This window comes from Epinephelus moara, chromosome 14, assembly GCF_006386435.1.
Source record: "Epinephelus moara isolate mb chromosome 14, YSFRI_EMoa_1.0, whole genome shotgun sequence".
Lineage (NCBI taxonomy): Eukaryota > Metazoa > Chordata > Actinopteri > Perciformes > Serranidae > Epinephelus > Epinephelus moara.
The window spans coordinates 5,795,790-5,820,332 of NC_065519.1; the positions used below are offsets into that span (position 1 = coordinate 5,795,790).

General features: G+C 42.3%; 1 protein-coding gene across 1 annotated transcript in view; it reads left to right on the top strand.

Annotated features, from left to right (window-relative positions):
* The window catches only part of LOC126401136 (transcription factor IIIB 90 kDa subunit-like), a 153,567-nt gene that overhangs the window by 38,741 nt on the left and 90,283 nt on the right, over positions 1-24,543 (top strand). Inside the window, exons 6-11 of the mRNA XM_050062238.1 lie at positions 4,480-4,629; positions 10,001-10,094; positions 10,647-10,773; positions 12,297-12,336; positions 12,836-12,928; positions 18,344-18,670. Coding sequence (XP_049918195.1) covers positions 4,480-4,629; positions 10,001-10,094; positions 10,647-10,773; positions 12,297-12,336; positions 12,836-12,928; positions 18,344-18,670 — 831 coding nt within the window. The remainder of the gene's footprint in view (positions 1-4,479; positions 4,630-10,000; positions 10,095-10,646; positions 10,774-12,296; positions 12,337-12,835; positions 12,929-18,343; positions 18,671-24,543) is intronic.

Sequence of the window (24,543 nt, forward strand, 5' to 3'; positions counted from 1 at the left end):
AAAGAGGCAAAATGATAGCAAAGAGACACAAAATGGCTGAAAACCGACTCAAATTGACCTCCAGTAGACACAAGTACTTTAAATTAATATTAACGTACATTACTTGAGTAAATGTACTTCCATTTTATGTTGCTCTCTACTTCAAATTCACTACATTTCAGAGGGAATTTCCTACTTTTAACCGCACTACATTTATTTGACAGCTCTAATTAATCCTCATATTAACATTTGAACATTAAGAAACACGCTGCTGAGGAGCAGGAGCCACTTGTCATTGTTCAGATGTGGAGGAGCTGTTAGCAGTTCCAATGAGTCATTTCCCCTCAAAACTTGTCACATGTTTTCATTTGAATAACAGTTTGAGGCCCAAACAGGTAAAACTCTAAAATATTTCACAAAAAAAAAAGGTTAGAGAAAAGTTAAAAACAAAAAAGTGTATCAGGGCGTAATTGATTCTATCAGTCATAGGACCAGATGTTCTGCAGAATAAATACTTTTACTTTTTATACTTTTTAGGTCATAATACTTCTGTGTTTTTACTCAAGTAGAATTTAAATGCAGGACTTAGTATTTTGACATTGTTGTCCTGAGTAAAGGATCTGAAAACTCCACCACTGAATACCACTGTGTAGAAATATTATGTTACAAGTAAAAGCCCTGCATGGGGCCAGTTGCACAAAGCACCTTAAGTTAAGATTTTCCTTGAAGTCCGAGTCAGGGCTTCCTTGAGATAAAGTCAGTTGCACTCTTTAAGGTTTCCTTAAAATGTTTACATAACATAATTTAAGTTTTCCTCTTGTACTTAAGGACTTGCTTGGTAAACTGTTGGACCTTAATTACCAAAGTAAGGACGGAAACAAAAAGTACCTCTGACTCCATCTTAACTGCAACACAGCTGAGTTTATGGAGACTAATGAGAAAATATAAGGCTTCCAGGGAAGAGTGTTTTGTGACCGGGAGAATCTGATGGACACGTTTAATTATGAGCCAATGATTTTATGCTTTTGAATTTGTCCAGAAGTCAATTTATGAATGTGACCGTCTGGAGTTGGATCACTCAACTTTTCAAAGTCTTCCAGTCCTTTTAATGATTGCTCTGTGATTCTATGCAGCGTGATCTTTTCAGTCAGTTCTTGACGAGGTGTTTCATGTAAAGGAACTTAATAATAGTGGTTTGTGCAACCAGCTCCTGCATTGTAATGTGCAAATCAGCCATTGTGAATTGTGACTGGCCGTCCAGACATTTCTAACAGCTTCAGCAGAGTCTGATATCACTCAGCGATCTGAAACATCATCAGTATTCAGTCAGGTTTTGATGAGTGGGGCCTTCTCTCTGTATGATTGTTAAATCTCAGAGCAGACTCTCAGCTCCAGCAAGAGAAAAAAGGAAATTCTGGGACCAATTTCTTCAACCACTGTACCAAAAAAATAGACCAGAATGCATTGCAGCTCAGAGTCCGTGTTGGGGTTTTGAGGGAAGGGCGCAGCTTCCCCACAGCTGAATGATAACACTTTAATGCTATTCATGCATCCCTGCTCCCACATTTGATTGAAAGGAGCGAGTTCACGGCCCGTCTCTGGAGGTGGTCGAAGTAATTTTGGGGAATGTGGGGAACAGAAGTAGAAGTAGGCGAGGCAGGTTGAGGGGAAAGTGGGTACACGAAAAAAGTAAACTACAGCACTCCATCACAGAATGACTCCTGGGCTGTTTGAGCATCACAGATTGATTATATTCGACAGTGAAAGAGGATTGGAGGTGGATTTTTTTCTCCTTAAACAGCCTCTTTCTTTCTGTGGGGATCTTGCCTGGCCCAGCGTTTACAGACACTCCAGTAAAACTTGGAGCAGTGATGGCGAGCTCTGCAGACGTATCATTACATGGTGCGGAGGGGGGGAAGGGATCAGCCTGGATCTTATTACCAGCTGGCTCTACCAGCTTTCCACTGGACTGCTCTTTAAACGCAGCCACTGACTTCAAAGATATTTGACTCCACTGTCATAGCCGGGGCACGAAACTCTGCTTTTTGTCTCCCGGCTACAGCGGAAAGACGATTCCTCCTAATTTCAGTCTTAAATTAGATTTCTCGGCGTGGTAAAATCATTTTTAGAATAAATAAAAAAAGTCAAACTGGCCAGCTGCCAGGCGGCTTCATGGCAAAAGCAGGTGGTTCTGATAGTTTTCTTCTTCTTCAGCTGCAGTATTTTCCATAAAGTTTATGATATGCTGCACTGTACAAGTTTCTCAGAGACATTTGAGAAGCAAAATGCTTGTGATTTGGATGCATGCCCATTCAAATCCTTCTGCCAGCTGCGAAAATCTGGACAGAGACACTGAATGAGAAACAGGCTGCTTCAGGGTGCACTTGAGCTAAAATGCTAATCCTCAAGTTCTCCAGTGGAGCTAATTAGCAGCCAGCAGTAGGAGACTGGTTTTACTGGGAAGCTCACAGTATGTTTCAGTCTGTGTGAATGTGAAAAAGGGATTTTGGCCAAAGGCAAACATTTTCTTTGCTCTGAAGTGGAGAGGAGGAAAAATACTTGCTTGCAATATTGTTTTTGGTTTGTTTACTGCTCGGACACAAACCTGTGCTTGTAAACTAAAAGTCACATGGACGGCACACAAGCAGGCGGTTTATTGGACAGAGTTTTGGTTAAAGTGCCATCCTGAGAGAGTTTTGGCAGCAGAGCCAAACAGATCTGATATCAGTCCCTGAAACTTGAGCACGATGAGCTCTCTATGCCATGATTTATCCTCTCCAGTTCGTCACACTTGAGACTAAAGCTGAATGTGATCGTGACGGGATACTGACACCCATAAACTGTCATGTGCTGCAGTTGCTTCAAATTACATTCATTCATTCACTACTCGTTATATATGATACACTCAATAGTTTGCCCTGTAGTGAGCAGTGAAGTTAAGATTTCAGCCACGTTTGAATCCTTGACATTTTGTATCATATCATCGCTGACAGGTGACATGTCGCACAGCTGTTATTTTATGGTAGGGATGTCGGATTGTCTGCAGATAGTAGAGAACATGCCAGGGACATTTTGTTCCATTGCAGATTTTTTGAAGGTGCAATATAGTGAATAAACGTACACACTCAAACTTGGGATCATTTTGGTGCACAGAGTAGTAAATATGAAGTGATTTCAGGCATCTCAGTAAAGTTATTTGATGTCATCTGAGTGGAGGGATATCGGCAGCAGGGTTGCACAATCCATAATTGTTTGATTCCTCTTTTGGTACACTTTGTTGGAATAGTTTATGAGACAATACTGAAAATGCTTTCAGTTGCCATCTCTCGCAGTGTTTCAAGAAATCTTTTAAAATCATTCCCATCTAGATCTGTTCTGCTCCAACATCCCACCACTTCCTGTCTGGTCCTCTGCCTTTCTTTACACCCAATTTCATCCGATAAAAAAGATTTTTTTTGGGATATCCTGCTAAATGACAGACAAACAAACAGGTCTAAATAAACATAAACCAGTTAGGCAGGGGCGTTCCTAAAGCCCAGTCCAGACCAAAGATTCGCAACAAGATGAAACCATTTTAGAACGTTGCAGAGAAAAGTTGCAGCGGTGTGAACTGGCCGGTCTGAGCTCGACTCAAGCCGGCTGATGGTGTCAACTCAGCTGGTCAAATCACCGGCAGCTGGTACATTCAGGTGAGTTAGGCAAAGGCAAAGCTTTCGATTTACTGGTCCCAACCCTCACCTATGGATGTGAACTCTGGGTAGTGACCGAAAGAACGAGGTTGCGGATACAAGCGGCCGAAACTAGCTTCCTCAGTGGGGTGGCTAGGCTCAGCCTTAGAGATAGGGTGAGGAGCTCGGAGTAAAGGCGCTCCTCCTTCGCGTTGAAATGGGTCAGTTGAGGTGGTTCGGGCATCTGATCAGGATCCTCCTGGGCGCCTCCCGTTAGAGGTGTTTCGGGTACGTCCCACTGGTAGGAGGCCCCGGGGCAGACGCAGAACATGCTGGAGGGATTACATATCTCATCTGGCCTGGGAACACCTTGGGGTCCCCCAGGAGGAGCTGGAAAGCGCTGTTGGGGAGAGGGATGTCTGGGGTGCTTTGCTTGGCCTGCCGCCCCTGCGACCCGGTCCTGGATAAGCGGATGAAAATAGATGGATAGGGTTGTATTGTTTTGAATCTGACTTCATCCATCCACTCAAAATTTACTATGCTTCCAAATGAAATGGGGGATGTGGTGGAGAGGCGACCACGTCCACAGAGGAGACCGCAAGAAACCATTTCATTCCATTGGCGCAGATTGTTGTGGGGTATCTTCTGTTATACAGTATTGTTGGTGAAGGGGATGATCGAGCCATGATTTCTTGTCTGCCCAAAAAATACTGAACACAAAACTGATGTAAAACAGTCCATCTTAGTTTTCTAACATGTACAATGTGTTTGAAAGAAATGTCTGATTTTGTTTACCAGAACTTTAAAGACAAAACTTTCCTGTCCCCACCAGACCCGTGCCTGTACATTCCCCGCTTCGCTCAGCTGCTGGAATTTGGGGAGAAGAACCATGAAGTCTCCATGACAGCAATGAGACTGGTGCAGAGGATGAAGAGGGACTGGATGCACACAGGACGAAGGCCGTCGGGACTCTGCGGAGCAGGTAACCATGAGACGATGGCAACGACATATATCTGGTGTCTGTGCTGTGTTTTTTTTATTTATTTCAGGTGCTGGCAGCAGCCCGAGGGCTCTGAGCAGCAGGTCTGTCATTAGAGGATTCCTGGTTTCAGTCCTCTGAGAAAAATCTGAAGAGAGAAAGTGATTAACGCTCTCTGCTCTGTTGGCATCGAACATCAAGGTGCCCTTTAATCAACCTAACATAGTCAGTGGCCATCAGTGTATGTAACTCAGCCCGACACTTCTTATTCTAACCTTAAAGTAAAACAAGCCCCACTTCCTTCTCCAAGGATGAATATAAGTAGATTTTAGAAAGCTGCCACATTTCCTTCACAACTGGTGATTATGTCAGTGTGAAGAAAGGATTCAGTGAGAAGGGTGCATGTAAATAACCCAAAACAAACCAAAATGACTGAGAACTCAACATGAAAAGTTGTTTTTGTGCCTTAAACTGTATGAATTGCAAAATAAACTATTTCAAAATCACAATAAAGAAAAGTCCCTGTTAGCTCAGAGTGCAGAATAGCTGTTGGCAGCTGCTGATCTGGTCAGTTCCCTGGGTTTGTGTAAGGCAGTGGATAGTTTTGTAGAGGAACTGGTGAGTAGGAAGGTGAGAGCTCTGTTACTGTGTGACGTCAGGCCTAAATACTCTGCAGGCATCTGAGGTTTTGCTCCAACATGAGACACCTTGTATGTATCTATATCTGGTGTATTTTGATGTTAAACAGCAGGAATTTCATACTGCACATGCTTCTGTGCATTTAACTTGTGCTGCCCATTAGTTTGGGACTCACTTACAGTTTATTTCTTGCTACACGCAAGAGTGGTTAGTGTCATTACTGCTGATAGCACTGAAATTTCTGTTAGCCGGCCAGGGTCGACAGATGTCTGTCGTGGACAGGCGTGCACACATTCACCTCTAAAAAGTGGTTTAACTGGCTTCCAGCAAGTTGTTTGTAAAAACTAAAAATGTCCATATATAGGTTATACATAGGGCCGATGCTACGCTTAAAGTGACAACCTCCGGAGCTGAAGAAGTGCCAAAAACTGCAGTTCCTCAAATGGGCACCTGAGGCTGGCTCAAGAAGCAAGTCAATCTCCACAGACCCCCATGTTGAAATGTCGAACTCTACGGCAGAAACAAACATGTTCACACCCTGGTACAAAAAACATTTTGGTCTCTATAGTTAATTTTCCTGTTCGTGACAACTGTACGGGGTGAATTTTTATAGAACTCTAGAGCAAATTGGTAAGAAATGTCCCAAAAATTGCAAAAAATTAATAGATTCAGAAAATTATTTTTTTTTTAAAAACCTAGGGGAAATAAGAATCTAGGGAAAAGTGTATTTATAATAATTATTATGACATTATAAAATTATGTTACAAGCACACCTTTCCTTGTTTCTTTGTTTTTAACTTTTTTTATTACAAATTTTCTTGTTTTCATTTTTTCATTAAACTAATTTCTTGCAAGTTTTCTGGGGTAATTTCTGCTTGCGTTGCTCATTGCCTTCTTTCCATGTTTTTGAAAGAAATGAAGCCAATTTGCTCAGGTTTTAAAGAGTTAATGCTCCAGGGATATTTCAGAGGTTTTGGGACTGCTCCCTAATTGCTCCCTTTTGGAAATTTGTAAACAATCCTTTATCACACTTGACTGGGTTGAGCTTTGATCCAAATCCATCTCTCGGCCTTCTAAATGACAATTCATCGTCTACTCATTATCAACACAGAGTGTTGTTTGCAGACTTTACAGCTGCAGATTTATTTTACAAATGTTCACTCTGAGTCTCTTTGCAGTCACACTGGATTCTGGTTTTTAATAGAATAGCAAACTTGTAATGTACAACAGCTAAGATGAACAGAGTGTGCCCTAAGACAACAAGAGCATGGACGGATATCATAGCTGCCCTTGATAATCAACAGACTTCAGTGCTTTAACCTCGGCTGCCAACGCCTCCTTATTGGGCCTAAAACACAAATATGTCATCACAAAAAAAGGTCAAAGATATTGACAAGATATCTTCTCGAGACAAGATGAGATGAGACATTATAGCATTGAGTTTTCTGCCTTTGTCTGTGTGGCTCTCCTCGATTGTTAACAGGAAATGTGTCCATTTAAGCTTTTCAAGGACACTGAAATATGGGCAGCAGGAAAACAATGACTTGGTAAATTCCTAACTGCCTGAAATGATGTATTTTTACATTGAGAGTGTAACTTTTGTTATGATTTAGAGCTATATAAATAAAATTGACTTGACTTGATGTCACGAAATAATCCCAAAATAGAATTTAAAGTCTTGTTTCTCGTCCTACTAGATTAACTATGGTAATCATGCACTCCCACTTTTGATGAGTCAACAGCGCCTTTCATTTTTAGTTTTTGAGAGGATTACAGACGCCTTGTTTCTACTTTATGGCCTTAAAAAAAGATTGGAAGTATTTCACAAGTGTGCTTTTTATCCATCTTCAGTTTGTATCTCTCGTCGTGGCAAAGATGTACGTAAAGAAACAGTTATCTGTTCTCTGTTCTTGTAGGAGGAAGTGAAATCAGAATATCCTCATACAGATCAATAATCTAACACAGGCACATTAACCCGAGGCCAAGTGCACTTTGTAACACAATGAAGAGGGTGTGTTGTCCTCCAGCCGGTCCAGGAGCTGGTGTATCCTGACGTTCACTGTGTCTCTCCCAGTTTCTGCTGCCAACTGGGTTACCACACGTATCTGGGCCTTGCACTTTTTCTTGGTCATCTGCCAAAGACGCAAGTGGGTGAGGCAAACCTGCTGGCACCTGCCTTAACTTACCACATTTGGTGTGGTGTTGATTTTACACTCTGCCCGTCATTGTCTTTGTGTGAGTGCGTGTGAAACAGCTGATCTCAAAGCTTCTTGTTGCGCCTCTGCTGATGTGCCAACCTGAATAGACTCGGCTTTGATGCATTACCAGCTAAGACGTCCTGAAATCGAATCACGGCCCTCCTGCGTGTTTACGCTCACAGTTTCAATTTTCGTCTTTCTCTGTTCCTCTGCTGCATTGCCTGAATAATTAATTCCTCATCATAAATCATTGAGAAGGATACAGTCAGATGGAAGAGGGAAAAGTTTCCTCCCAAATATGATGCAAATGTGGTTGATGATGATGAACCCGAAATATGTATCTGAAGAATGTTCAAGGACGGACGGGGTCATGGATGTAAAGCAATACATGGCAAAGTTAACTCTGCAGCAAGAAAGGAAAACCAGCAACTCTGAAGTTATGTGGTTTCAAGGTAACAGCAATAAAATGTTTGAGAGTCGTCAGTGGAGCTAAAAGCCATCACTTCAGTCCTAAAGGCTGTTAGAAGTGTGCATGTAGAAGTAGAAGCACGCATCTATCTTTTAACAGGCTCTTGAGCGAGGCAACTCTAATGACGGTTATATAACTGTTCCCCTTCAAGGCTCTCACTGCAACTCATTGCATAATATTAGTGTTGTTGTTACTCCTTTTGAAAACGGTGTTTTTGTGTGGAGGCGGACTGTTGGCTCTGCAGGCTGAGGTGCGCCTGTCCTGTCGGCTCCGTCCTGCAGTCTTCAAGGTGCACACGCAGAGACGCCCAAAAAACAAACATCACATTTGAGTGTTCAGTCACGTCTTTGATAACATAAGTATAGATACCAGTATGTGTGTTTCAATATATTTAAACTCAAAACAAAAGAAAGCTCAATATACGACACAGCAAATCTATGTTCTTAAGGTCCACTGCAACTCTCAGTTCTATTTTCATAGCTCAGTCCATGGGGACTTGGCTTGGGAGCCGGAGGGCTGCTGGTTCAAGTCCCCGTACGGACCAAGTATGGAATGTGGACTGGTAGTTGGCAGTGAACTCCAAACTGCCTGGGGTGCCTGTCCATGGGCAGCCCCCTCACTCCGACATCTCTCCATTTAATACATGTATAGATCCTGTTTGTGCATGTGTGTGTATTTCGGGCCTGTGTGTATGACAACAACAGAGAAAAGAATTACATCTCCCCTCGTGGATTAATAAAGTATATCTTCTTCTTCTAAATCATGGCTGAGAACTTTTCTGTTTGCCACCATCTTTTTTTTAAATCACATGATTATTAATTTCTTACACGCGTCTGCACCTGCGACAGCTGCGGCCAGAGACACAGTGTTTGTGGGTTGTGCGTCCATCTGTCCCATTCTCATGATCGCTATATCTGAAGACCACATTGAGGGAATTTCTTGTTTTGCACAAGCGTCCACCTGGACTCAAGGATGAACTGATTAGATTTTGGTGGTCGAAGGTCATTGCAACCTTGCGTCTGTCTCATTCTTGTGAACGTGATACCTCAAGGAGGCCTTAAGCCCAGTTCAGAGCGAAGATTCGTGATGAGCTCGACTCAAGCTGGCTGATGGTGTCACCTGCAACTCAGCTGGTTAAATCGCTGGCGACTGGTTTTAGAACGTATGGTACATCACCTGTTTCTACAGCCAGTCGGCTTGTAGTGAAGTCTGGTTAAGTCAAAATGACCGCAGGGGCTCTGTCCCCTCCGAGCCCTCTGTTTCTGTCTTCACGTATGCGGGTTTGGATGGTGGGTCCTTAACATGGACTTAGTGATCTGATTAGAATTTGGTGGTCAAAGGTCAAGGTCACTGTGACCTCACAAAACATGATTTTGACCATAAATCAAGAATTCATGTGCTAATTATGACAAAAAAAGATAAAATAATGAAGTGATGATATTTTATAAGCAAAAGGTCAAAGGTCAACTTCACTGTGACATCATAATGTTCTGCAAAACACTTTTCTTTCCACTATTCAACGTCATATCTCAGGAACAGAAGGGGGCACATTTGGTCGGATACTGAATTAGTGACACTCATCTTGGGTGTCCATCTTGAAACTGTGCTGATTGTATAGATCTTATGTGCTGTCGGGGGGAAGATGTGTGTGAAGCATCCACATTTTAGAATATGCAGCCTCTGTGCAGCAACATCCATATTTGAAGCATTGTCAACTGTCATGGCTACATGTGAGTCTGGACAGACATGAATGTAGACTGTTATTAAATCTTGATTGGTCTCAGGAGGCATATAACCATGAGGCAGTGATTCTAGTTCTTGTACCTGTTTTATTCTCTTTTAGCTTGTTTTTATTTTCTAGTCTATCAGCTCTTTCAGGGCTGTTTCTAATTGTATTTAAATGTTCTTTTGTAATGTGTTTCTTTTGCACTTTTTGTCTGTACTTTCAAGTAAAGCACTTGCCACGTTGCTAAAATGTGCCGTTTATGTAGTTTAGGATTACAGTGTTGGAAATAATGTGAAGAGACACACATTTAACCTCACTGTGTTTTTTTCTTTCTCTTTCCAGCTCTTCTTGTTGCTGCACGTATGCACGACTTTCGCCGCACCATCAAAGAAATCGTCAGTGTTGTAAAAGTGTGCGAAACCACGCTACGGAAAAGGTGGGCGGTAAAAAGTTTTTGTTGTTTTGGACTTTCTCATTTAAAAGCTAACTTGTTAGATAATGGATTAAGGCTCAGTCCAAATACACACCTTGCCCCGACCACTTCATCCTTTCCCATCTTTTTTGCATGTTCACACCAAGGGGTAGGGCGTCCCGATTCCTATGGTGAAGTGGGATTTATACTTTGCGTTAAATCAACACTAAAAACGAGCTATAAATGAGCAGCAGATAAGTCTTTTTTTTAACTGCCGGTGTCCCAAAGGATCAGTCGCAGTGACCCAGTTCTGTGTTTCATGTTAATTTGATTGATTTGGGGCGTCGGTGGCTTAGTGGTAGAGCAGATGCCCCATGTACAAGGCTGTTGCCGCAGCGGCCCGGGTTCGACTCCAGCCTGTGGCCCTTTGCTGCATGTCACTCCCCCTCTCTCTCCCCCTTTAACACTTGTCTGTCCTGTCAAATAAAAAAATATCTAAAAAAAAAAAAAAAAAATAGTAATTTGATTGATTTGATGATTTTAACTTTATGTTCCCTACAACTTCACCTGCACCAGACTGACAGAGTTTGAGGACACACCGACCAGTCAGCTGACCATCGAAGAGTTCATGAAGGTTGATCTGGACCAAGAGTGTGACCCGCCCTGCTTTACAGCCGGACTGAGGAAGAAAAAAGCCAATCAGGTGTGGATTTGAACACGCATACAAAAAAAGCTAGCATGTTTTAATTAATGTGTCATATCAGAAAAATACACATTCACATCCACGGGTTTTCTTATCAGTTTTGATCAATGGCATTGCTTAGGAAATTATCCATTTCCCCTTCAAGGCATATTAAAGTTTAATTTTATATTTTCTTGATGATTACATGCAGCCCGCAGGCTTTCTCCAATAATTAATGAAGGGTATTAACCTCTAAAGTAACACTGTCAACGATCTCTTTACTGTATGTCCACACACTTAACTGAGAGGTAACAGAGAGGTGAGCGGTGTGTCAGATCTTTGATCCTGTATGTGACTGAAAAGGTTGAACACTAGTGTCTGAACAGTCGGGCGATTAACCCCAGAGATCCAAAGTGTTAGTGACCTTTCAAGGTGTTGGCAGGTGATTTTATTACCTTTTGACAGAGCTTAAGCTAGATCTGTCCCCATGTTTCCAGGCTTTATGCTAAGCTAAGCTAACTGGCTACAGACATGAAGGTTGCATTGAGATTCTCATTGAGATCATTTTAGGGTCGTATTGCCCACCCCTTACTATCAGAACAAAAAGTTAGAGGACGTAACATATTTTATTGCATCTATAAGGCATAGCAAAATGGACGTAGCAACTGTGGCGTCACCCACAGGTTTGAGGACTCCGGTTAGAAAGCCTAGCGGTCGGCATTTTGGCTGTCGCCATCTTGGCTTTTTAAAGCTATAAGTGACCATACTTGGATGAGAGGCTGGAGCTGTAGAGGAGCAAGGGTTGGATCTGACTGAGAAGCCGAGGACGCTATTGGCAGACAGCCTGTCACTCAAGCTGCCCGCCCTTAAATATGTGTAACTTTAAGCCGTAATAAAATGTAAACGGTGAGTTATGAATGTCACAAATGTGGAAATTAGCTGCAGAGACCAAAACTGTTTTTTGCACCAGGCTGTAAACATGTATATTACAGCTCTAAAGTTTGGCGTTTTAACATGAAGGTCTATAAGGGTCGACTCACTCTTGGAGCCAGCCTCAAGTGGCCATTAGAGGAACTGCAGTTTTTGGCACGTCTATGTTGGCTTTATTTTTCAGCTCCGGAAGTCGCTGTTTAATTTGGTTGAAAGTGGTTGTTTTCTTTTTCTTTCACCATGTTTTTTTGAGGAATTACTGCTCCGTAACATTTCCTCGACAACTTAGAAAAGGACAAAATTAATGTAAAGAAGTTTCGTGAACGTACCAAAGCAGAAGAGTTAAATCATTAAGATCTGACATTTTGCCACTCTGCTCTTTGGCTGTGTCTTAAACCAACACCACCAAATCAAACTCATGTCTGGTGTTCTGAACTTTAAGGAGGTAAAGTATTTCTGAAAGCTGCTGTCAACCTCCCACAGTGTGTTATGATGTTCTTTTACTCTGAGATGTTTTATTCTGTAATCGTTTCACCCTGTAGTCACTGATAGATGGGAGAAAAAAAGGCTTTCATTCTTTTATTTATTTCTTTCCTTTGTGTTCCTCCCTCTAGCTGGAGATCGAGCTGAAGAAAAAGATGGATGACGTCGAAGGTATGAATGCGATATCCTTGTCTGTTTTGACTCTCAGGCTACTCGCTTCGCTTTTTATTTAGCAAACTGAATACTCGTAGCTTTACAGAGAAGTTAGACTTTCTTTAATTGCACAGACAAAGACGGAGTCTGTTGTCTCTGAAGTGTCTGACCTTGACTAAAAGCACATCAGCATTGGATGGTGAAGGGAGGAAAGAAACTAGAACGCTGTAGCATATAGAGAGGAAAAGGCTCCTTGTTTTTTACATGATTTAGTTTCAGCGCGACATGTAATTAGCCGTACATCATGTTTCAGTACTTACATATTATATTGTAATTATAGGAGAGGTAATTTAAAGGCATGGCACATGAGAGAGGCATCATTTCTTTTCCCTGCATGTATTATACACAATAAGTTTTCAGAGACAGAAAAGTTACTGCATCTCACTTTCTAGTCTTCAGAGTTGCAGTGTTGTAAATGCAGGAATGATTCTTTGTTTGTCATTGTTACCCTCCACAGATGAAATTCAAGGCTACCAGGATGAAATAGACGCAGAGCTCGAGAGCAGTCGACCCAAACTGAGAGGAGTGTACGCCGCCTACGCTAAAGAAGGTACGGAGCAGAGAGGAGTGTTTGTTAAAGGGCAGGCGAGGGTTGTGAGTTACGATCCTGTAACCTCAAGGACACATGTTTTTATATGCACCAATACAACAACTGGGTCTAAATCTTGAAACTGAGCCCACACCACTTTTTTACCCCATTTTCAGATGTTATGTGGAGATGTAAAACAATATTATATTGATTCTTTTAATGATAGGATATTTGGCTCATGTTTCAGATCTCCATCCTGTCTGTTCTCAGAATCAGCAGCTGTCAGTACTTTCTCTGCACAGACTTTCTTTTTATCTCTTAACCTCCACAAGTTGATGGTTAGTTGCTGCTCTGTGCGCCCTGCCAAGTGCGCCAGAGGTGTGCCTAATGATCTGTTGGGGATTTCGTGGCCAGGCACCCTTAGCGCATCTGTGACATGGCTTAGTTAGGCACGGAGTGGGATCAGAAAAGAAACATTATCATCACTATTTTCACACACTTTCAGGTGCTTTCACACCTGCCCTGTTTGGTTCGGATCAGTTGAACTCAAGTTTATTTGCCTTCTTAGTGTGGTTCGTTTGTGCAGGTGTGAACACAGCAATCACACTCAGGTGTGAACACACCAAAACAACCAGACCGAGACCTTCTTGAAGAGGTGGTCTCAGTCTGGTTACAAACGAACTCTGGTGCGGTTGGTTTGTGGTGAGAACGTGTTCCGACCTGGATGTGAAGCAACTGCAGTCACATGACACATTGTTTGGGTTAAACATGAGCATGTTACAGTCCTGGAGGATTATTAATGTGCACCTCCTCCTGTACTGCCTTAATATGCACATTCAGCACATCCAATGCATCAAAACATTGTTTTCTGAGTCCCTGATTCAGACCAAAGGAGACGACTCTAGGTCTGAAGGCACCCTTAATCACAGAGCTCTTCCCGTCATGCCGCTCTGACAGTTCATCCTGTCGAGAGTTTACCTCAGATGAAACTTACTGTTGTTTGAGACATGGGATGGAGATTATTTCTAAACTGTAGCTTTGAACCCAAACAATCCCTAGCACATCATGTCGCTCAACACAGCCACACATCCAGCTTTGTTTAAAAAAACACGATCCGCACAGCCATTACCTTGGTTACCCTGGTTACCCCGGTTACCTGGTGTTAAGGATGGCAACACAGCGTGAGAGAGTAACAGGAACAGACAGTCCTAAGAGAGTTAGAAGCGGAGCGAGAAGTTTTAAGTGGTTCACAGTTTGTTGCGGAGCTGTATGAGCTGTTTTCAATGTGTCAGTCTCCAACACGCCTGTTGATGTGCAGAAGCAGCTATGCAGAATGATTAATCAAAAAGACAAGTTTGATGTGCACTTACGGTACCAGTCTGATGCTGGCTGCATAAAATGCAACCAGCAGATCTGCTGTGCGTGATTGTGTCTTGGTGCTGCAAAACATCTTTTAGCAACAACTACCAAAAACAGCCCAAACTCGGTTGGAGCACACAGTCTCCTCACGACGTGATGTCATCAGAGGTTACTTACATTTTCTGGCAGCCTGTGTCCTGTGCCATGAAATCAGTCCCATAATTCTTTGGCTTTCCTGTAGAAATAACCTAGTTAGGGGACTTACTGACTGTGCCTGATATCAGTCCTTATCTGCTACCTAGTGCAGTATATATTTACCATTCACCACTTTAGGTTTTTAGAGTGTAAATGCTCTATACAGCACCCTGAGGAGTACCCACAATGCAGCATGTGCACTGTGCTTTGCCAACAAACATACAATGCAACGCTGCAAAAATTGAAAGATGTGTAACTACAGGCATGCAAAGCGTCTAGAACCTCTATTGCTCACCACAGGGTAAATACTGACTTTTGATTTTATAACACCGTTAGCACAGTTAGCACTGTTTGCGTTGTTAGCACCATTAGCTGCGAGCCATCTCCATGTTGACAGCCATGAGCGGACAATCCCGACTAAGAGTCATAGATATGGTCTGAATGTCGTACACAGCTCAATGTAGAGTTTGTTATGCATGTCCACATAGGATATCACACAAACTGTGTCAGCGTTAAGATATCCCGAGGCTAAGCGTACACACTTGCTGCTAATTAGCAGTTGAAACTTGATAGTTCAGACCAGTCTTACACTTTAAAACTTAAAATGTCCTAAAATGGCCACTGTACAAAGAAAACCTTTTCATTTGAATAACACAATTTGCAGGCAAACTCCGTACACTGTCTAACTTTGTTTTATGACAAAGAGAAGCCCTCATGTAGGGCAATTTACCATATTATGCAAAGAGATAGAGAAGTAAAACAAATAAAAACACACTGTATAGTGACAGTCAGTAACATACCCCAAACTGTTTACATTAAATAGGTAGGTTCTTATAAATTGAAAGTCCTTAAGCCCGGTTCAGACCAAAAATTTGCGACGAGACAATTTGAAAAAGGCAACTACTTGCTATGCACTGTTTGGCAACATTCTCAAAAACCTGCTGATTCACACCAATGCAGCTAGATAAGATGGTGAACCCACTGTCCGACACCGGCACACTGTCAGGTCGGATACAGAGGGTTTGCCAGGGACGGAGCACCTACTGCAGGTGTCTGCGGTCAGGTGACTTTATATTCTAAAAAAAGCCACTGGCGATTTGACCAGCTGAGTTGCAGGTGACACCATCAGCTGGCTTGAGTTGAGCTCAAACGGCCAGTTGACAACATTCTAAAACAGTTTTGTCTCAGCGCGAATTAACGGTGTGAACTGGGTGTAAAAGTTAAATCGCATTATTAGGAAATATGTTTCCAAATCTTGCAGGTTGCGTTGGTAGATGAACCTGTTGGGATTTGTTTGCTTGGCAAGTGGAAAAACAGCATCAATACATCAATGTGAACCTTTATAAAAATACATCATTGCCTCCAAACTGCTACTGGGCAAAAATAGCATCAAAGTATACAGATGATAATCAAATTAGCCTCTGCCCTATCAAGACTGCATTCTTAAAACTAAAGGTCCCTATCAGAAGGATCCTTCAGGCCCCCATACAGTGCGGTGATCACAGTCAAACAATGCAGGTTTCATGTGTGGATGAATCAAACATAGCATATGGAAAAAGTCTCAAATAATGCATTTTAAGAAAATGTAATGTATATAAATGCAAAGGCCAGAAAGATATCTTGCAGCACTGCATACATATATGCAATGACAGACAATTTAAATAACACTTTTCCTGTGGCACCATCCTCACATCTTGTTTTTACATTTTCTGCCCCACTGCTGGTCGGGATATGAGAATATCAAATGTGTCTCTCAGCTTATTTTCTATCAAACAGTTTTCTGGTGTGTTAGAAACATCACAGCCTCATTTGGCAGCTAGTGTTGCTACAGACTGAAGTCCTTTTTTGAAAACTATAATTTTGGTACATTTCATGTGTCGGTAAAAGCACTAAAATGGAGACGGCAGCAATAACACGGCCAGCTGCTGATTCTGAGTCGAGTGGGACGCCCAAATACAAACACACAGCGCCATGTTAATGTGTGATGATGCTTTTATTTGTGACTCTGTCAGTCAGTCAGACAGGATGAGAAGCCACACACACACACACACACACGGGCCACCCATGAAAAACAACACACATCTGAGTACACTTCCCTGTCACTCTCTCTTTATCTGTTCCTACCTTTGGCTCTTTATCTTTGGTCCTCTGTCTTTGTCTGTTTCTCTGTCTCTCACACACACACACACACACACACACACACACACACACTCCCCGGATCCCTGTTTCCACACAGTGGGGGTGTCGCAGGCTGTCACTAATTCCAGGCGTGTTGCTCTTCCAGCTGCTGCGACGCTTCTCAGATCCGGCGGCGTTTCGTTTCTTCTTCTCTTCTGATTATCGAGTTGCTTTTTGTGACTTGGGGGCTGAAGTCTGTGTGAGGACATTTTAATCGCGGCTGATTAAAGGACACATTTTAATTAGACACCAGGATCGCGAGAGGACGGACAAAATTATGGTCCCAATTATTTTGTCTGGATGTGATTATTTATCACATTTTCTATTTTCAGAGATTTTTTGGAAAACAAGATTATCTCACTGCACCAGAGGCATTTTATATCAACATCTCTTTTTACTGCAGTGTTTTTTTCCAAATGTTATGAAATGCGTTTTTTTTTTAAAACTGGGAAACTGAAATCCAGCTCTATAATTATACCCAGCTAATTACACAGCGTGACCACATACTGTAACTCTGCTGCTTTATCAACCCTCAGGGAACACGGAAGAGTCATGAACTGCATAATAAGTCACAACAGAGTAAAGGTGACACAAACTGTATTATAATTATTAAATAATAAGCACTGTAGCTTCATTAAACTCATTACCTGTGGAGGTGACTCGGTGGAAATGGAAGCAGTGACCTTCTCGTTCCTGGAAATTGTGATTGCTTGTATTTTTCACTATATTCTGACATTTTATAGAATAAACAATTAACTTGTAAATTGAAAAATGATTGGCAGATAACTTAACATTGACACCCCTACACACATCTATGCACCAAGATACACGAGCTGCAGGAGCTGAAAATACTGCTGCTTTTATTTACTTATGTACATATATATGTAGTGTATTTCCATTGCAGGTTTGGACTTAAATTTCATATAAGGTGGTACTAAAAAGGTCTTAATAATACCTCCGTCAGGTTAGCTCCTGATGGAGTATTGGGACACCACTTCCCCTCACGTGAACGCGCAAAACCAAGAGGAATGGCCAAGACAGGGGCTAAGGGGAAGAAATGGACTTGGTCCTAGGTCTGTAAGGGCTTAGGGCTTGAGTCAGCGTGTCTAGTCTAGTCTTCCTCTTACCTGTAGTGCTGTTTATCAGTCTAGATTGTTTTGATGTGAGTTGCCGAGTGTTCTACTGCTATTTCAAAAAGCACCACTGAGCTAGCTAACGTTACAGCTCAGCTAAGAAGGACGCCATTAATGTTTATATCTCACACTGTCACCAGCAAGAGCCTCTCGTCCATGAGTAGATGCACTCTTCCTTCTGTGCTGTGATACAGTTGGCGGGTGTAGTTTGGTAGAAAGAAAATAGTTCCTACATGAACACACAACAAGGTCTGTGGATTATCTTGAGTAACTGGGTCATGATTTTTGGAAAGACACATTGCTGTTGAGTTTTTCAAGTGTATTTTTTGGCACTTTGAGCACCACAAGCTGAGTGCCATCTAGTTCCATTATACTGAAGAGAAGGCAGACATCTCTATGGCCGATATCTCCAACACTCAACAACTCACACCAAAACAGTCTAATCTGATAAATAAAACTTCAGGTGAGAGGACATATATATGTGTTTTTGCTTTGGAGTGGACCTTTTGGAAACTATCCCTTTTAAAGGGTAAATTAAACACCACATTAATACCGTCTCAAACTCTGTCAGCCCCTCTCCCAGACGGTGAAAGTGACAATGGTGACGTCCTCTCCCCATCGTCTCCAAAGAAGGACTGTGAGGAACCAGAAGAGGAAGACGTGCTTCAGGCCGTGGCCAAGCACTTTGGCAAAGAACTCGGCGAGCTCACGCTGGAGGCTCTGATAAAACTGGAGCAGAAGACACCAGAGGGAGGAGAGGAGGACCAGGAGCAGGAGGACGGTATCCCAAAGCGAAAAGGCCCGTCGCTGGAGTCCATCCTGGGCACGATGCCCACAGCAGCCACCCTCGGCCTCCCCGAGTCCATCGGCACCTGCATTGGAGAGGAGAAGGAGAACGGTGAGTGCAGTAATCTGGTTTTTATCATACTAGATGTCTCGTTTTTAGGCAGAACAATCCTATTTGGTTTCACTTTAGTACAAATTAGATTAACTAGATTTGAGGTTTTCTTGGTTTTGTCACAGATTGCTGATTTCTGGGGCATAATCTCATTTGTTGGCGATAAATAGCTCTGAAGCAGCTCTCCGTGCACTGTTTTTAGATTTGCTTTCTTAGGCGTCATCTGTTTCTGCTTTGTAATACCTTTTTTCTTTTGCATTTTGATGTGTCATCGGCATGATCCGAGCTGAGGGGGAGAAAGAGTGGTTGTATTCAGTAAATCTCTACTATATACACAGTAGTTAGAGGCAATTTGGAGAATCTGCTGCTTTTAAAACATTACAGGGATCATATTGTTTGATTTAGCAAACACCTTTGTAACAACAGCAGCACCCTTGAGGAGGATCTGATTATGAATGATACCGTTCATCCATGAATGTGTATGCTACCTGCCTACTGTATCACCATAATAACCCATAATCAAGTTAAAGAATGCGCTCTCAGGTTTAATTGTCGTGATTAACTCTGCTCCGGGATGAAATTGGCTGAGCTGTGTGTGAAATTTGTCGTCCCTTATTATGTTTCACCCTTTTTAGTAAACTGCAGACGGGTAGGGAATGTGTGGGAGACGTTCAGGAGACAAGGTAGCCGAATTTCTTAACCCTCGAGGTGGTTGACGTGTGGATCTTTGCCAACATGCTGCAGGTTGTTGCTGTTGTTTTGTTTATATGTGGCACATAAAAGGATGCCCCTCTCATGGGGATCTTTGTCAGTTTTTTGTGCAGCAGTGAGTGATGAAAACTCAGATGAACATAATAACTTCACCAAGACGGGGAGAAATAACTTGGAACCGCCGAGTTTATTGGGTGAACAAATCCCGATGAAATGGCAGGAAGCAGTGCGAGGGTTTACGGGAATGAAACATAAATGTGGACTCAAGTCATGTCATTAGGACTTGATTCAGACTCAAATCTGGAATCTTAGAATTTTGGAGCGTTAGGTGTTTAGATTGGTCTTAAAAAACTAACATTACTGTGGCCGAAGAGAGGACCGTTTATAGCTCAGCCAACGAGGAAGGTAAATACTTCGCGGAAACAAGGCAACCTCCACGTCCGTCGTCATACCTTTCAACTGTTGGAGACCTCTCCACCGTTGAAAAGCCTCACCGATGTTGACCTGGGTCTTAACATAACCCTTTGTCTTCAATTACCTTTATATTAGCAGTCATCACATTAAGGGCTTTGGCGAGAGCTGGGTCCAGTTCGTCAAAGATACAGATTCGGTCTGGTCGGCATCTTGTGTGTATTCGCCGGGCTCGGACAGAGTGTCTTTTTTGTCCCTGTTCCTCAAGTTTCTTCTCATTTTACTAAAAGACTGTGGCCAAAAGTTTTCTAGGGACATAGCATGAAATGCTCGTACCAAAGTATCTCCCAATATACAGATGTTGTCAGCATAAGCTGATAATTAGAGCCAAGTGATGCTGTGTTCACCTCACCACCATCACGTGACCCATAACAGCTTGCCGCTCCAACTGCCTTTCTCTTTTCCCACGGCCTTTCCCCTGTCCTGTGTATGAGCACCAATGCTCCCTGTTGCTATGGCTACAAGACTGATGTGTGAAGTTCGGTCCGAGCCACTTTGTTGGTGTGCCCTTTACAGAGCCAGGGCTGTGTATGAACACCAGACTGTTTTTCAGCTCACACAAAGAGAGAGTTAGCTGACTTGAACTCGACTTCATTTATGGACTAGGTGTGCACGATATTGGATTGTTTACCAACTCATTTGGCCGATAGCCGATATCGATATCTATATATCCATATATTATGGAAAATTACGCAACTTTATTCTCCGAATCGTCTGACTGAATACACATAGTTTTTCTGTATGCTTGTACTCCAATTTATCTTTATGTTTATCTGTACTTTAATTTATTTTATATATTTATGTTTTCTATATGTTTGGAGCACCTGGATTGTCTTTCTGTGTATCCTGTTGTTTCCCGTTCCCCATGAGCAGCTGACAAAAGGTTTTAAAGTTTGATTATACAGAGCAACCAGTTGTCTTTCTCTTTTTCCCCCAAAAATATGTATGGTTTTGTTATATCGGGAGCAATTAGCATGTTGGCTGATCCGGTTATTTAATTTTAAAGCCAATATCGGCTGATACTGATGATGTGCTGATATTATCATGCATCCCTATTATAGACTGGATTTTCCTTTTCAGTGCAGCAGTTCTGTTTCCTATGCTGCATATCGGCAGTAACAATAAGCACATTCAGGAGAAAAAGACTAAAACATCACTGGTTTTTATCGACTAACACTATACGAAAGTTATGGCTTTCTTTGACTGAGATCAGACTAAAATGCCAAGGCTTTCAGTCAACTCAAACTTGACAAAAAATGGATGAGGTTGAATAAATATAATAAAAAACTAACATTTGGCACAGGACTGAGTAAATAAAATGCTTTTGTGTTGGGATTCGTAGGCAGTAAAAAAGGAACTGTACTGTAAGAATACCTGCAGACTTATCGGTTATGTCAGTGTGACTGCTGTTCACAAGCAGCCAGGTAACATGAACCTTAATGAACCAAACACAAGAACAGACTGAGCTTTTCTGCTGCGGTTAGGATGTTGAATAAAAAAAGAAAAGAAGCCGTAAGAGTGATCACAGCCTCTGTCAATATGACTTATTAACAGCTGTACAAAAATATAGCAACTACAGGGTTCCATCATGCGTTGCCTGTAATTACCTAATTACGTGAGTAGGATGTTCTGCCTCCTCTTTATCTGGGTGTGCAGAGGTGCTGATGGATGTGAGGTAATGGTGCCATGCAGCTACGTCTGTCCTGATGAGGAAACCTGTGTTTTTATGGCTCTGAGTGAGGGGAGGAGGATGGGGGAGTCTGGAGACAGGGGAGGGAGGTGAGGTGTGTTTTGATGGATGGATGTTTTAAGGGAAGGGGCGGTGAAGTGGTCGAATGTTTGTAGAACATCCAGTAACTTAAAGGTCACAGGTTTAAAGCCTCTTTGTGGCTATAAATATTGACCTGGAGCTCATTTCAGATCACGTCATTGAACATACGCAACCCCTACTGGGCATTTTTCAATATTGTATATATATATATGTATATTTGGATTTGCACCTTGTTTGGTCTACTTGCCAGCAGGTTTATGGAAAAGTACTGGTCTGAGTTTCATGAACTTGGTGGAAGGGTGTAGCACGGACCAAGGAAGAACCCATTAAAATTTGGAGCAGATTTAAATCACAGGGCGGATACACAAATAATTTTCCACTTCCGTTAACATTGTGAGAGCAGGGCATTTGGCCCTGGCAGAGGTCTGTGCTCTCCGAGTGCCCCTCTGGTTGTTACTGTTATCTTGAGCACGGTCGGACCAAAGATTCGTGACAAGACAACATCATTTAAGAACGCTGCAGGGAGAAGTACGATGTGATAATTTAATGTCTTGCCACCTTCTTTGTGTCTTGTGTGGACCCCAGGAAGACCAGTCGTTACTTTGGAACTAATGGGGATCCTGGATAAAGAGTGAATAAGTTGCAGGAGTGTGTACTCAGGTCGACTCAAGCCAGCTAATGGCGTCACCTGCGACTCAGCTTGTGAAGTTGCGAGCGGCTGGTATTAGAACGTAAGACACATCACCTGTTCCTGTTCTGCTGGCAGAGACAGTTAAAGACAGGAAGTACACCGTTTAGTCATGTCGGATGGGTGTAAACTCGCAGGATTTCAGAACGTTGCAGACCGGCGTATTTCAAATAGTTGCAAGGTTCAACTCGTCTTGTTGTGAACTTTTGGTCTGAATTTGGTTTTAGGCCTTTTATATTTGCACTCTTACCACTTTGTCTTTCAACAACTGCAATTTCCCTCGGGATAAATGAAGTTTTATCTAATCTTATTTCTCCAAAAGGGTTGCTCATAGAGATAAGGGTTGGGTGATATGTTGCAATTTTCCAACAAAATGTCTCCACACTTTGTTTTAGTGCTGTGCCAGCTGCCCGATGAGCAGCAGCTGTCACTACTTCTTGTAAGGCAGACCATTACATTAGCAAATGAAATATATTCACCCAATCACCCAACCCTTGTAGAAGTTTAGAAATAATAACATATGCAAACTGGAGACTTTAGGTGAGAAGAGGTAAAGGAGGACGATGACGTCAGAAGCTCATTAAACCTCATTTTACATCGAATGTCCTTAAACATCAGTGCTCTCTGTTGGGAAACGCATCTTGACCATGAGAAGGTTCGTAAAATAGATTTTATGGTACCGATTAAATACGATTTACGATAATGATAAAGATGCGTTTGGGGAAACGTGTCCCAGTCCTGTCCAGGTGTCCTTTCGAAAGACACTGGTCCATTTATGTTCCTGGTCTATGGGGAGGGCCTCTGTTAAAAACCTGCCTCCCTGAAACGTCCATAGTGCTGGTCAAACCTCCCATTAACCTGATGAAAATGTCCCCCAATAATGCAGCTGACCTCATTTCATCAGGGGAATACGCAGCAGGGACGAGGTTAAGAGTGAAAAGAGCCACAATTACCAAACTGCAGTGAATCACTGTTCTCTGAATCATAAGCTCTTATGTTGATTGTAAACGTGTCTCCTGTTTAAAAATTGTTTTTGTAGAGTGATGTTAGTGTGAGTCATCCGCCTCAAGTGGACGTATCACGATGGTCATAGTATGTGGCCATGAATGACAGAATCGTCATTAGAAGATGAGGCGTGGATGTGATTAAAGGGTATAAATGCTGGCTGGTGGGACTGGAGGCTGATCTCACTGGGGAGCTGTGTGATTAGAGGGTAGCTGCTCACTCCCCTGAGAGAGTATGTCTCTATCTTTTCTTTATTCTGCTTCTACATTTGGGTTTTTGTAACAGAGCTGTGCTCCACATTGTTTTAAAGTTTATCTCAGGAGACCATCCTCGGCCAATCAAACACAGAACAGAGTGAGACTCCTGGGATTTTCTTGTCTATTTTTCTCCCCAGTGGCAAAAGTTCACATCATCTCATTTGCTCAGAATCCTCAGGACCACTGCAGCGCAGAGACACTATCATCTACTGATACAATTCAATTATAATGACTGCGTCTGTACCTGGGTTTGCAAAGGGTACAACAGGAGGCAACAGGAGAATAAATTGCAAAACACTGGCCGTGTTGCGTCATTTGGCTCACGTCAGTCGATGCCCATACATGCCGTACTTTCTTCATACTCACTACAAGTGGTTGCCTGTCAATGGCGTCATATAACCTGTACCCCCTCCAGTTGCTCTAAATTCTGGAGAAACATAGGAAACACCAGATAATAGTTAACTGAAAATCATTAACCACACAACACATTATTTCCGTTAACTGCATGCCATTTTACAGCTCAGTTAACCAGTAGTGACCTAATTTATTCATATGATATCTCAATATCTTTTTAGCTCACTACAATATGTTAGCTAGCAAGCTAACGTTAGCACTCATATTATTGTTTGCAGTACCAACCATTACTGACCCAACAAACATTACTGACCCAACAAACATTACTTACGGTCTCTATTCGACAACAGTATTGGTGCATAGTGCAAGAAACATGTATAACTTACATCGGCATAACACGGTGGTGTTCACTGTAGCCAGCTCAGGATCCAGCTGCCATGTCAAAAGTTGAGAAGTTTGTGGCATAGCTTCTGCTGCATCACAAAGATGGTGACGTCAACATTAAACTTTTGGACCATCTTGAGTGCGCCAGTAGGACACTGCATTTAGCACACTTGAGCACTCAAAACATTCAGTGTTTAGTACACAAGTACGCTCCAATACGTCTGCTAGTTAG